We start from the raw sequence: 15000 nt of genomic DNA on the forward strand, positions 1-15000 counted from the left end.
GACAGACAGACAGACAGACAGACAGACAGACAGACAGACAGACAGACAGACAGACAGACAGACAGATAGATAGATAGATAGATAGATAGATAGATAGATAGATAGATAGATAGATAGATAGATAGATAGATAGATAGATAGATAGATAGATAGATAGATAGACAGACTGTTTAAATTGGTTCATAAAAGACGATGCGGTGGCGCAGTGGTTAGCACTTTCGCCTTGCAACAAAAAGGTCGCTGGTTTGAACCTCGGCTGGGTCAGTTGGCATGTTCTCCCCTTGTTGGCGTGGGTTTCCTCTGGGTACTCCAGTTTCCCCCACAGTCCGAAGACATATAGCTAAATTGGGTATGCTAAAATTGACCATAGTGATTGAGTGTGTGTATGAATGAGTGCATGGATGTTTCCCAGTGATGGGTTGCAGCTGGAAGGGCATCCACTGTGTAAAACATATGCTGGATAAGTTGGCGGTTCATTCTGCTATGGCGACCCCAGATTAATAAAGGGACTAAGCTGAAAAGAAAAAAAATAAATTAATGAATGTATCACCAAAATGGACAGTATGAGAGCAAACCACACCAAAAATAAAACTCAACATCGAGTTTGATCCATACCAAAGCAAATAAACGAACACACTTTCCTGGCATGATCCCAACCAACCAATTAATTAGTATTACAGGCCCATAGCCAGCCTGGTTAAAGGGGTGAGGGGGGGGGGGGTTCTCTCAAAAAAGTGGACGTTTTTGAAGTTATTCACCTCATTTTCTATTTAATTATAAGATTTATATACTGAATTTAGGTTACACTTCAAGCACTATTTTTAGCTGAATTAGCTTGTCGGATGGTCTTCCTAACCACACCTTTTAATAATTTAGAATAAAGGTTACTTGTCAAATGTTTTCTCTTAAAAACAAAAAATAAAAAATAAAAAAAACAATACAGTAGTGGAACTTCACTTATGTCAAATGTTTTCTATCTATCTATCTATCTATCTATCTATCTATCTATCTATCTATCTATCTATCTATCTATCTATCTATCTATCTATCTATCTATCTATCTATCTATCTATCCATCCATCCATCCATCCATCCATCCATCCATCCATCCATCCATCCATCCATCCATCCATCCATCCATCCATCCATCCATCCATCCATCCATCCATCCATCAACTTGTCTGTCTGTCTGTCTGTCTATCTATCTATCTATCTATCTATCTATCTATCTATCTATCTATCTATCTATCTATCTATCTATCTATCTATCGTTCTATCGTTCTATCTATCTATCTATCTATCTATCTATCTATCGTTCTATCTATCAAATTGTCTGTGTCTGTCTATCTATCTATCTATCTATCTATCTATCTATCTATCTATCTATCTATCTATCTATCTATCTATCTATCTATCTATCTATCTATCTATCCATCCATCCATCCATCCATCCATCCATCCATCCATCCATCCATCCATCCATCCATCCATCCATCCATCCATCCATCCATCCATCCATCCATCCATCCATCCATCCATCCATCCATCCATCAACTTGTCTATCTATCTATCTATCTATCTATCTATCTATCTATCTATCTATCTATCTATCTATCTATCTATCTATCTATCTATCTATCTATCTATCTATCTATCTATCTATCTATCTATCTATCTATCTATCTATCTATCTATCTATCTATCTATCTTGTTTTTTTGGTAAAAAAACACTTGGGAAATATTTGAGAATTTTAAACATTTCAAGCCCTTCAGCTGTACATTGCAGTTTCCCAACAAAGCCTAAATCAACCCCTCATTCGGCCTTGACTGTTCAGCATAGACCCTGAGTTCACGTTTCTCTCCAGTGTTTGTGTAGGGCTTTATTTGAGTTGCTTGATGCAGTAAAGCACATCTTTGATGCTGATTAGAGACTGATTCTACAATAATCCTCTGACCAGAAGATTTACAAGTAATGTCCATTACTGACAGCAGAAATATTGGCAGGATAAGGAGTTTGGTTGTTGAGGAATTCTTCTCTGATCGCTGCTTGTTTTGGAGAGTTCTCCAGTCCTGTTTTTTTATTCTCCATTAATCAGATAATACAGGAATTTAATTTGTTGCTCTGTTGTATATGTGTTACTCAATGCGTTTGCTCTGTTTTGGTCTATATGCCGCACATGCATGCTCTGTTGGTTATCGCTGATGTGTGTTTTTCTGCTTCATGCTTGCACGGCCATTGATGTGCTTGTCTATGTGTGTGTGTGTGTGTGTGTGTGTGTGAGAAATCACTTGTGCTTTGAATAAACCCCAGCAACCTGCAATCAGCCTGTATACCCGTAAAACGAAGCCCCTAGAGATTTGTTGCTTTCCTTCTCTCTCTCTCTTTTCAAAATAGCATGCATGTTTGTGCGCATGTCTAACAGCAAGCTTTCATTTGCTCTCACTCTCACGAGATCGGTGACTAAAGTGTGTATTGCCCTAACCTCACCGCGGTCGCTGCCATCACTCAGTTTTACTAGCCAGCAGAGACTTTCTCTCCAACTTTCTTAACAAACTCTAACTCTCGCCACCATGTCCGGACCATGCCTATCATTTCATTTATTTATTTATTTATTTATTATTATTATTATTTTTTATTATTTATTATTTATTTATTTTATTCTATTTCACTTTTTTATTTTATTTTAATTCAATTTACCTTTATTTACCCTTTTTTATTGATTTAATTCAATTGGATTTTTATTAATTTTATTATATTTATTTTAATTTCATAAGATTTTTCTTTAATTTGATCCCATTCAATTGGATTTTTATTTTATAGTTTATTTTATTATTGTTAATATTATTATTATTATTATTATTATTATTATTATAATTATTTATTATTATTATTATTATTGTTATTATTATTATTATTATTATTATGTATTAATTAATTAATTAATTAATTATTTTACTTTGATAAAAAATTTATTTTATTTAAATTTTATTTTATTTCAATTTACCTTTTTATTTTTATTTTATTGATTCAATTCAATTGGAGTTTTTATTAATTTTATTATATTTATTTTAATTTGATTACATTTTTCTTTAATATATTCCATTCAATTGGATTTTTATTTTATAGTTTATTTTATTATTGTTAATATTATTTTTATTATTATTATTATTATTATTATTTATTTTGTTTTGATTTGATTCAACTGGATTTTTATTTATTGTTTATTTTAATTATTATTATTATTATTATTATTATTATTATTATTATTATTATTATTATTATTAATTAATTAATTAATTAATTAATTATTTTACTTTGATTAATTTTTTTTTATTTAAATGTTATTTTAATTCAATTAACTTTATTGATTCAATTCAATTGGATTTTCATCAAAAATTTATCATATTTATTTTAATTTAACTAAATTAAGTTTTATTTTAATTTGATTCGATTCAATTGAATTTTGATTTTATTATTATTATTATTATTATTATTATTATTATTATTATTAATTTATTTCATTTTATTTTATTTTGATTAATTCACTTTTTATTTTATTTTATTTTTGTTTAATTTTATAGAAGACTGTCTTGAAGGCTGCCATCACTCAGTTTTACAAGCCAGCAGAGACTTTCTCTCCAACTTTCTTAACAAACTCTAACTCTCGCCATCATGACCATCTCTCATGTCCATGGATAACATCATCCTCTCCATGTACAGTGACTAACGTGGATTAATGTGATGTTTCTCTCACACTCTTACACCTGCAGGGCTATTCCTGCTAAACTAACACACTTAACTCGGTCCCCAAAGTCCAAACTCTAAGATGATGATCAGTCTGGCCGCCTCTGGCCACGGCCGGCACAGATCAGATTGTGCTCAGTGTTTACCTGACTCCAGTCAATAAGGGTTGTAATAAATATTGATTTACTGTACCCAAGCTTCAGCAATATGTTCAGATATATAGGCAGAGGCTAAAGTTATATGGTACATAAGTATACAGTAGCCACAAAACTTTTATCAATTCATTAAAGGGAAAGTTCAACCAAATATGAACATTTCTTCACCGTTTATTCGCACTTGGGTGGTTCTATGTATACACCTAAGAACTTCAAAACAAGATATTTAGAAAAATGTTGAGCCATCGATATGCATAGTAGGAACAAAAAAATATGATGTAGCAACAGTTTTATTCATGTCACATTAGTGACGTCCTCAAAGACCTTACTGCTTTTTTTCTGACTGCACACATTAATCAGCTTTCAACAAGGACAAATTTATCCGATTTAAATTAAATTTTACTTAATTCAGTTTTAATGTATTTTATTTTACTTGGATTTGAGGATTTTTATTTTATTTTGATTCTACTCAATTATTGTTTTGTTTTGTTTTTTTTTTTTCATTTTATTTTATTAAACTCTTTTATTGTATTAGATTTTTTTTTTGATTTAGTAAATGTTTATTTTTATTTTGATTTGATTTAAATTTATTTTGTTACATTTTTATTTTATTATATTTTATTTAGATTTTATTTTAATTTAATATATATTTCTTTGTATTTTATTTAGATTTTAATTTATTATTGAATTTTATTTTATTTTATTACAGTAAATGAAACTTATTTTTGCATGTTTAGGTATCATATATATATATATATATATATATATATATATATATATATATATATATATATATATATATATATATATATATATATATATATATATATTATGAAAAGGTCCAAAAAATACTTTATTTTAATTTAATTTTAATTTATTTGCTTGTTTGCTTGCTTTTAGTTTGATTCAACTTTAATTAATTTTTTAATATTTGATTTGATTCAACTTGATTTTAATTTTATTTTGGTTCGACTCAATTAGTTTTCTTTTTTTATTTTATTTTAAATGATTATATAATTGTATTTATATATTTTTTCATTTATTTTAGTAAATGTTTATTTAATTTTTATTTGTTTTCAATTTATTTTGTTACATTTTTATTTTATACTATTTTACTTAGGTTTAATTTTGATTTATCATATTTTGATTTTAATTTATTTGATTACATTTGATTTTAATTTATTTTATTTTATTACAGTAAAGGAAACTATTATTTTTGTTATATACATATTTACTAATATAAAAATATTTAACATTTATGAAAATGTCCAAAAAATACTTTGTAGGTTATTTATTTATTTATTTATTTATTTATTTATTTGCTTGCTTTTAATTTAATTCAACTTTAATTCATTTTTTTATATTTGATTTGATTCAACTTGATTTTTATTTTATTTTGATTTGATACTGTTATTATGTTATTCTATTTATATTTTATTACATTTTTATTTTATTTTATTACAGTAAATAGAAACTATTATTTTTGCATCTGTTTAATTATCATGAAAATTCCAAAATACTTTGCATTTATTTGTTTTATTTATTTATTGATTGATTGATTTATTGATTTCCCTGTGATGGGTTGCAGCTGGAAGGGCATCTGCTGCATAAAACATATGCTGGATAAGTTGGCGGTTCATTCTGCTGTGGCGACCCCTGATTAATAAAGGGACTAAGCAGAAAAGAAAATGAATAATTTATTTTTATTTATTTACTTTATGTATTTAATTTATGTGCTTGCTTGCTTGAATCAGACTCAGTGTGTTAGGATTCTGTGCATGATTTTTTTTAATGACATGACTAAAAAATGTACAAAAATTTCAGATCTTAGTGTTCAAACCCCTTACTACTTTTCTCACTGCACACAATAATCAACTTTCAACTATTACAGATTTATCAGATTTGATTTGGACTCATTTATTTGGCTAGTTTGAGTTTGACACTATTGTAAAGTTTGTTGCAACACACCTGATTATGCAAAAAAAATCACATCATACTCAAGTAAAGCAAATGTGCGTGCAAGAGAAGAGTTTATTGCTGGAGGTTGGGCAAAGAACTTTCCAAAAACTGCCATCAAGTCAAATAAATACTGAGCATTTATAATCCCTCAGCCTCATACTGTCCTCATTTATCCACAATCATTTCCCGAGTCTGGAAACAAGCAGGCAATGGAAGGAAATGAGCAGGTAATGTTCAGATTTGGAAGTGAGCTGGAGTCCCTGAGAAGTGAGACTTGTTTATCTGTGAAATATAAGCAGACGTGTGGCCGCAGAGCCCCCTGTTAAACCATCTGCCATCTGAAAACAATTCCACCTCATATACTGAGAGACATTATGAAAGATCAGGTTATTAGCCGTCTCTCAGAAGACTGCTTACCCGTGAAGTCTACAGAAAATGTTCTTCGTTTATGGGATCTCTGCAGATACACAGTGCTTTTGTTGTGTATTCAGTGGAATGGATGGTTTGGCCTTTTGGCTACACACCAAAAATAAAAGAGTTTGATCAGTCTAAAATGTTAGATGCAGTTGAATGCAGCTATATGCAAAAGAACATAAGTAAATGAATAAAAACATTTCCAAAATGGACATTATCTAAAAATATATATGCAAAGATGTGGTAAATATATTATATTCACATATAAAGGCTGAATGCATAATCAAATTAGCTATTATATTTAATAATTAAAGATGCAATGGGTCCCAATTTAGACCCATTTAGGGTCATGCAAAGACATTTAGAACAATTAGAAATAAATTACTGAATTTGGTGAAAAGTTCCCGGTCCCTGTTTATATCAATGAAACCATAAAGGAAATATGCTTTACATCACTAAACTATTAGTCACAACAATGAGAAAGTCGTATGATCGAGATTAATCGCATCCAAAATACAGGTTTATATTTACTAAATATATTTGTGTGTACTGTGTATATTTTTGTGTATGTAAATATCTGCATAACTATATTGTATAAAATATTTATATATAATGCAAATTCTTGTTTTAACTGTTTTTTATTAAACTTTTATAAACATAGTTTACACATAACATTTACTTAATGTTTACATTCCCAAAAAAATAAACAGATAAAAATAATACATAAAGAAATTGATAAATAAATAAATAAAGCCTCAATATAAAGACAATAACTACAACAAACCCCCTGACAACATTTAAAAGATAAACAAATTCTATATAAGTATACAGTTGAAGTCAGAATTATTAAACCCCCTTTTAATTTAATTTTTTTTTTATTTTGTATTTTTGAAATATTTTCCAAATGATGTTTAACAGAGCAAGGAAATTTTCACAGTGTGTCTGATAATATTTTTTCTTCCGGGGAAAGTCTTATTTGTTGTTGTTTTTTGGCTAGAATAAAAAACATTTTAAGGTCAAAATTATTAGCCCCTTTAAGCTATATATTTTTTCGATAGTCTACAGAACAAACTATTATGTTTAGAAATGTGTTGAAGAAAACTTCTCTCTGTTTAACAGAAATTGGGGGTAAAAAATAAACAGAGGAGCTAATAATTTAGGGGGGCTAATAATTCTGACTATAACTGTACTTACACTGAAATTGATAATTAATTACAATGTAATTATTTTGCATATACATGTACTTATGCTTGATTAAATACCTGCATGTATAATTACATCTGTAATTAATTTCTGTAATTACTTTCATAAGAATTACACTGTTGACCCATCTTACACCCTCACACGTATCCCAACTCAAGTGTTCTGCAATACATTATGAACACATTAAGTGCAAGTATATAGTATTTAGGACCACTTAATATAAAGTGGGACCCAAAATCTTATCTTGGATGTGATTAATCACGATTAATCGTTTGACAGCACTTTTTATACACTCACCGGCCACTTTAATAGGTACACCTTACTAGTATCGGGTTGGACTCGCTTTTGCCCCTTTTAGTGAGCCTGTGTGAATTGTAGCCTCATTTTCCTGTATTTAGCTGACAGGAGTGGCACCCGGTGTGGTCTTCTGCTGCTGTAGCCCATCCACCTCAAGGTTGGACGTGTCAGGCGTTCAGAGATGCTCTTCTGCAGACCTCGGTTGTAACGAGTGGTTACTTGAGTTACTATTTCTGCTCTGACCTCTGGCATCAACAAGTCATCGGTGCCCACAGAATTGTCACTCACTGCATATTTTCTCTTTCTCTGACCATTCTCTGTAAACCCTAGAGATGGTTGTGCGTGAAAATCCCAGTAGATCAGCAGTTTCTGAAATACTCAGACCAGCCTGCCTGGCACCAACAACCATGCCACGTTCAAAGTCACTTAAATCACCTTTCTTCCTCATTCTGATGCTCGGTTTGAACCGTAGCAGATCGTCTTGACCATGTCTAGATGGCTAAATGCATTGAGTTGCTGCCATGTGATTGGCTGATAAAAATAATTGTGTTGAAGAGCAGTTGGACAGGCGTACCTAATAAAGTGGCCGCTAAGTGTACATATTACATACTTATTATACTGTGTTCGTGTAAAGATGATCAATTTAACTATATAACGGTGCATAGCGTGCCATTCAATAAGACTATAAATAAATACGACATCAGAGCCAAAAGATATCCTTCAGAACCAGATGTGGTGAATATTTAGTGCTCTCAGCTCTAATCCTTTAATTTACTTTGGCATTTGTCTCTTCAGATTAATTATTAAATTGTCGTCAGACCTCATTTATTTTTCATATTTCTCATATATGCTTGATTATGATTAAACAGCCCAGATATGACTGGTGTATATCCAGAGGCACTCCTAAAACCTCTACCTCTATCTGTGTTTTGCTTATATTATTATCTGCGCTCCTCCAACAGTCCGACGAGTCCCACCACGTTTTTCAATCCCTCCCACCAATCACGAGGTGATGCCGGGCGGCAGCGTGAACCTCACCTGCGTGGCGGTGGGCGCTCCGATGCCCTATGTGAAGTGGATGAAGGGCGAACAGGAGCTGACCAAAGAAGAGGAGATGCCCATCGGCCGAAATGTGCTGGAGCTCACCAACATCCGCCAGTCGGGGAACTACACCTGCGTGGCCATATCATCACTGGGCATGATCGACACCACAGCTCAGATCACTGTTAAAGGTAAGAACAGTTCAGATTCAGATGCATGTCACACATTCACATCTTAAATCTTAAGCTATGTTGAGTTTTCTTTAAAACATACAGCTGAAGTCAAAATGATTTATCCTCCTGTGGTTATTTTTTTTCTTCTTTATTCAAATATTTTCTAAATGATGATTAACAGAGCAAAACATTTTTCACAGTATTTCTGATCATATTTTTTCTTCTGGAGAAAGTTTTATTTGTTTTATTTCGGCAAGAATAAAAGCAGTTTTTATTTATTTTTTACCATTTTAAGGTCAAAATTATTAAGCTTTTTTTTCGATAGTCTACAGAACAAACCACTGTTTTACATTAACTTGCCTGATTACCCTAACTTGCATAATTAACCTAATTACCCTAGTTAAGTCTTTACATTGCACTTTAAGCTGGATACTAGTATCTTAAAAAATATCTAGTCAAATATTATTTACTGTCATCATGGCAAAGATAAAATAAATCAGTTATTAAAAATGAGTTATTAAAAATATTAGGTTTAGAAATATGTGGAAAAAATCTTCTTTCTAAACAGGAATTGAAGAAAAAATATACATGGATGCTATTAATTCAGGAGGGCTAATAATTCTGACTTCAACTGTATATAATTAAGTCTCAGGCTCACCATAGCGGCATATTTAGCTGCATATTTCTGCATTTAGTTGATGACAAATACAGTAACATTCTGCAATATATAACAGTTTAAAATTAAAATAGTTTTTAAAATAGTTATGTATTTCTGTGATGCAAAGTTTTCTGTTCTGGGTGTTTCCCAGTACTGGGTTATGGCTGAAAGGGCATCCATTGCGTAAAACATATGCCGGAATAGTTGGCTGTTTATTCTGCTGTGGTGACCCCTGATGAATAGGGACTAAGCTGAAGGAAAATTAATGAATTTGTATCATATACAGATACCTTGCCTGTGCGTGTGCGTGCGTGTGCGTGCATGTGTATGTGCGTGTGCGTGCGTGCGTGTGTGTGTGTGTGTGTGTGTGTATATATAAATATATATATATATATATATATATATATATATATATATATATATATATATATATATATATATATAAATATATATGTGTGTGTGCATGTATGTATGTATGTATGTATGTATGTATGTATAAATACATGTACATACGTATACATATGTGTATATGTGTATATATATATATATATGTATGTGTGTGTGTGTATATATATATATATATGTATGTATGTATGTATGTATGTATGTATGTATAAGTACGTACAAACATACACACATTTAACACATGCATGCAAGATATCTGTATATGATACATATATATATATATATATATATATATATATATATATATATATATATATATACACATACATACAGTTTTTTGTGAAAACTGTGATGTGATTCTTTATTTAAAAGACGTTAAGTACCAGTTGTTTTGTAACATCTGTAGTCACATTCTAAATGTCTTTGCTATCACGTTTGATCAATTGAATGTGTGCTTTCTAAATAAAAAAGGCTAACATTTCTTTCAACGACAAGACATCCAACTACCTAAAAAACAATTATAAATAACTATTATACAGGCACTTCAACAAAACAACTTGTTTTAATCACTTTGCATGCTAAATTTGCACCTACACAATGAAGAACTTTTGACTTTTTGGAAAGTACACTGAAAAAAAATATTCGTTGGATTTACTCAATTTTTTGTAAGGTAAGTGGTTGCAAACAGGATGGCAAGGTGGCTCAGTGGCTCGCCTCACAGCAAGAAGGTCGCTGGTTTGAGTCCCGGCTGGACCAGTTGGCGTTTCTGTGTGGAGTTTGCATGTTCTCCCCGTGTTGGTGTGGGTTTCTTCAGGGTGCTCCGGTTTCCCCCACAGTCCAAACACATGCGCTATAGGGGAAATGGATTAACTAAATTGGCCAAAGTGTATGAGTGTGTGTGAATGTGAAAATGCATGGGTGTTTCTCAGTACTGGGTTGCGGCTGGAAGGGCATCCACTGTGTAAAACGTATGCCGGAATAGTTGGCTGTTCATTCTGCTGTGGCTACCTCTGAAAAAGAGACTAAGCAGAAGGAAAATGAATGAATGAGTGCAAACAATTTATATGGGCTGAATTTAAACAAAGAAATTAAGTTAAACAAATTTGATTTGTTTGTTTATATTCAGCGCATATAAATTATTTGCAATCACTTACCAGATAAAGTAAATCTAATGAATTATTTTTTCTGTGTAGTAATACAAAACTCTTTACACTCAAAGAAAATAGTAATACTCTTTAAACAAAAATCAACTCATTGCATTGTGGAAGTTGTGTATGTTTGGTTGTCGTGATTCAATGACTTATTTGAATCTTTTCCCCCTAGTTACCAGTACAGCCAGCAAGTGTTGATATGAGTTGTTTACTTAAAGTCTGTGATTATCTGTGATTATCTAGACGGTAATAAACAAAGTTGCTCTAATCAGATTGGAGGCTGGGCCCAGAAATGTCGAGAGTGAAATCTCATCAATAACCCACTCATGGGGATTCCCAGCGACCCAGACAGACAGCGCATGCAATCAGCTCATCAATGTTTCATCAGAGCCGAAATGCGATGAGGAGATCTCTCTCCTCCTTTTTTTCCCGCCTCGACAGAGCCAACAAATTCTCTGAGCTCAGAATCATCATTAAGGATTATTTTTAGGGCTGCTGCACGATAATGAATCCATTCGAAACATCTCATTGTCCCAGAATGATCACGTTAAACGCTTGTTTGAAAGACTGCACTGTGATTCAGGAAACTTGAAACTTGACTGCAACATAGTAGAAAATAGCCATAAATTAGCAGTTTTCCTTATTTTGTGATTCAATTTTTCCCCATTATTGTTTATGTTTTTTAAATGCATTATGGGACCTTGATCTTTCTTCCAACAACTTTTTTTTTGTTTTATTTATTTATTTATTTGTGATTTTCTTTTCTTTTTCAAGTTTTAACAAAACATTTTGTAAAATTAAGGTTGTAATTTTTTCCCATAGTGACCCTTGTTGCTGAAATAAATTGACAAACTAGTTAAATTAAAATAAAATTGCAACAAAAATATAATAAAGCAAAATAAAGTCGGTCTATCATTCAGTCGACAGCGGCCTCAAACAAAAACGGCAAAAAAGTACCTCCTGGGACATATTTTGTGCTCTCCAGAAATGTATACAGGGGTACATATCCATAATAAGCCTGGGTTGGAATTTTCATGTTTGGGTGAACTAGCCCTTAAATCACCATTAGCAACAGCATAGCAACCATCAACAACAGCCTAACATTATAACAGCAAGCATCATTTTTGTTAGCCCAAATTATTTAGAGTTCAGCATAAGTTTTCCTCTGTAGCATCACCGTAGTGTATTAGTTTCTAATGTATGCTGTTCTGAACTTCCCATTAGGCAGTGATTGTGCGTTTATTGCTGTGTCTGGGGAAGAGTTTAAAATAAAGAATTTAGAGCAGGACTCAAAGAGAATTGGAGCTCAGTTCATGCAAATGCAGTTGCAGCATTGATTAAAGAAGAGCCAATCATTTCTACAGCATGTTGAGTGTGTATTGTGAGTATTTCTCACCATGCTGCTCTGCCTTTTTCTGTCATACATGATCATGTTATCTGAGGTTAATACTGTGTGTTCTGACTTTCTGGCCTGTACTGTAGCCACTGTAATGATTTTAATCGTCCTAAAGCTGCGGGTTTCATTGTGTTTTTCTGTCCTTATCCACACGGCTGCTGCTTATTCAAGCTGATCTGTTTGGATCCTGACAGCTGTCCGATCACATACACCACAAAAGTTGTTTAGCGTCAATTTCAGAAGCTATTTCATGACGGTGCAGCCATTTTTTCCTCCTGACTGTGGAAATATGGTGAGCTGAAGGAACCAGTCTATAATACAGACACAGAATGATCATAATAACAGTGTTTAACACGGCACATTTTGCGCCGTTCGTGTCAAATGCCAGATCATTACTGCATATCTGCTCGGAGAAATGTCACGGATGTATTTGCATTCATTCGAAATATGTTAGCATGTCAGAACAAGTGGTTTCAAAGGGTAACCATTTCTTTCAAATAAAAAAAGGAGGACACTTTTGAGGACACTTTCAGAATAAAGAAATGAAAAATAATCCGACAGCTATAAGCAATGGTAGAGTTTTATTTCCCTGTTTCTTTTTCTCTAGATGCATACAGTTGAAGTCAAAATGTATTTATTTATTTATTTTTCATTTCTTTTTAAATATTTCCCAACTGATGTTTAACAGAGCAAGGAAATTTTCACAGTGTGTCTGATAATATTTTTTCTTCTGGAGAAAGTCTTATTTGTTTTATTTCGTCAGTTTAATTTTTTAAAAACCATTTTAAGGTCAATATTATTAGCCCCTTTAAGCTATATATTTTTTCAATAGTCTACAGAACAAACCATCGTTATACAATAACTTACCTAATTACCCTAACCTGCCTAGTTAACCTAATTAACCTAGTTAAGCCTTTAAATGTCACTTTAAGCTGTATAGAAGTGTCTTGAAAAATATTTAGTTAACTATTATTTACTGTCATTATGGCAAAGATAAAATAAATAAGTTATTAGAAATCAGTTATTAAAACTATTATGTTTAGAAATGTGTTGAAAAAAATCTGCTCTCTGCGAAATGGAAATTGGGGGAAAAAAATAAACGGGGGCTAATAATTCTGACTTTAACTGTATGTCAGGTCGGCGCAATAGCCTAGTGGTTAGATTGTCGACATATTGTACAGTAGCATGTCAGGGCGTCCCGAGTTCGAATCCCAGCTCGAGGACATCTCCCTACCCTACCTCCCTCTTTCTCTCTCCAACTTCTCTTCCTGTCTAAATACTGTCCTGTCTAATAATGGAAAAAAGGCCAAAAATAAATCTTACAAAACAATAAAATGTGTGTGTTAGAATTGCTTTAGACGTTTATAAGGAAAAGATTGTCTGTATATTTGATTGCTTTTCCAATATTTTCACATGTTTGATCTTTTACTAAATATTACTCAGAATAATCATTATTTTAATGTGATTTTAGCGATTACTACTACGAAAACATTATTTTATTTTATATTTTATTATAATATGTTTTAGTGTAGCTCACTCTAAGTGGCTTACAACACCCTAGCAACAACATAAATACATTAAAAAAACATCTTTGCTTGTCCAAACGAATTTAAAATGAGCTAAAACAACACAATTCTTGTTAGTGTTTTTTTAGTGTGTTATTTTAGTGATTACTACTAAAACATCATTTTATTATTCATAATTGGTAATTAATCAATATTACTGTTCTTTTAAAGTCAGTTAACTAATATTATTTAGTTTTATTCATTTCTCACTTCATTTCAAATACAGAAACCCCTTTTTTATGGTTGTCAGAAGCAACAGCACCACTTATTTGGACATTCATTCATTCATTCATTCATTCATTTTCCTTCAGCTTTGTCCCTTACTTATCAGGGGTCGCCACAGCGAAATGAACCACCAACTATTCCAGCGTATGTTTAATGCAGTGATGCCCTTCCAACTGCAACTCAGTATTGGGAAACACCAATGCACACTCATTTACACACACTACAGCCAATTTACTTCATCCAGTTTAGCTATAGCGCATGTCTTTGGACTGTGCCTGAACCAGCGACCTTCTTGCTGTGAGGTGACAGTGCAAGCCACTGAGCCACCATGCCTCCCCCTTATTTGGGCATTGTATAATTATTTTCTATAGGGAATATTTGACATAAATTAACAACACAGTGTGTGTTTTAAATAAAAACCCCATTAAAAATCAATTCCAGGTGCAAATGCTAAGTGCTCCTTAATTCACCACCAGCACTTCTTGTGTTTTAGATATAATTGGTGTCTAATTTGCTGTTAAAATGAAGTGCATTGAGCTGCACCGAGTGTGAATTCACTCTAATAAATGAAAGAAAACACATCACAAGCTGTTCTTTTTACATCCGCAACTGT

General features: G+C 32.1%; 1 protein-coding gene across 5 annotated transcripts in view; it reads left to right on the forward strand.

Annotated features, from left to right (window-relative positions):
- The window catches only part of ptprfa (protein tyrosine phosphatase receptor type Fa), a 444470-nt gene that overhangs the window by 295036 nt on the left and 134434 nt on the right, over positions 1 to 15000 (forward strand). For all 5 annotated transcript variants that reach the window (XM_056459356.1, XM_056459357.1, XM_056459358.1 and 2 more), the window contains one exon: positions 8736 to 9005. In XM_056459356.1, the coding sequence (XP_056315331.1) occupies positions 8736 to 9005 (270 nt within the window). The remainder of the gene's footprint in view (positions 1 to 8735; positions 9006 to 15000) is intronic.

This window comes from Danio aesculapii, chromosome 6, assembly GCF_903798145.1.
Source record: "Danio aesculapii chromosome 6, fDanAes4.1, whole genome shotgun sequence".
Taxonomy (NCBI): Eukaryota; Metazoa; Chordata; class Actinopteri; order Cypriniformes; family Danionidae; genus Danio; species Danio aesculapii.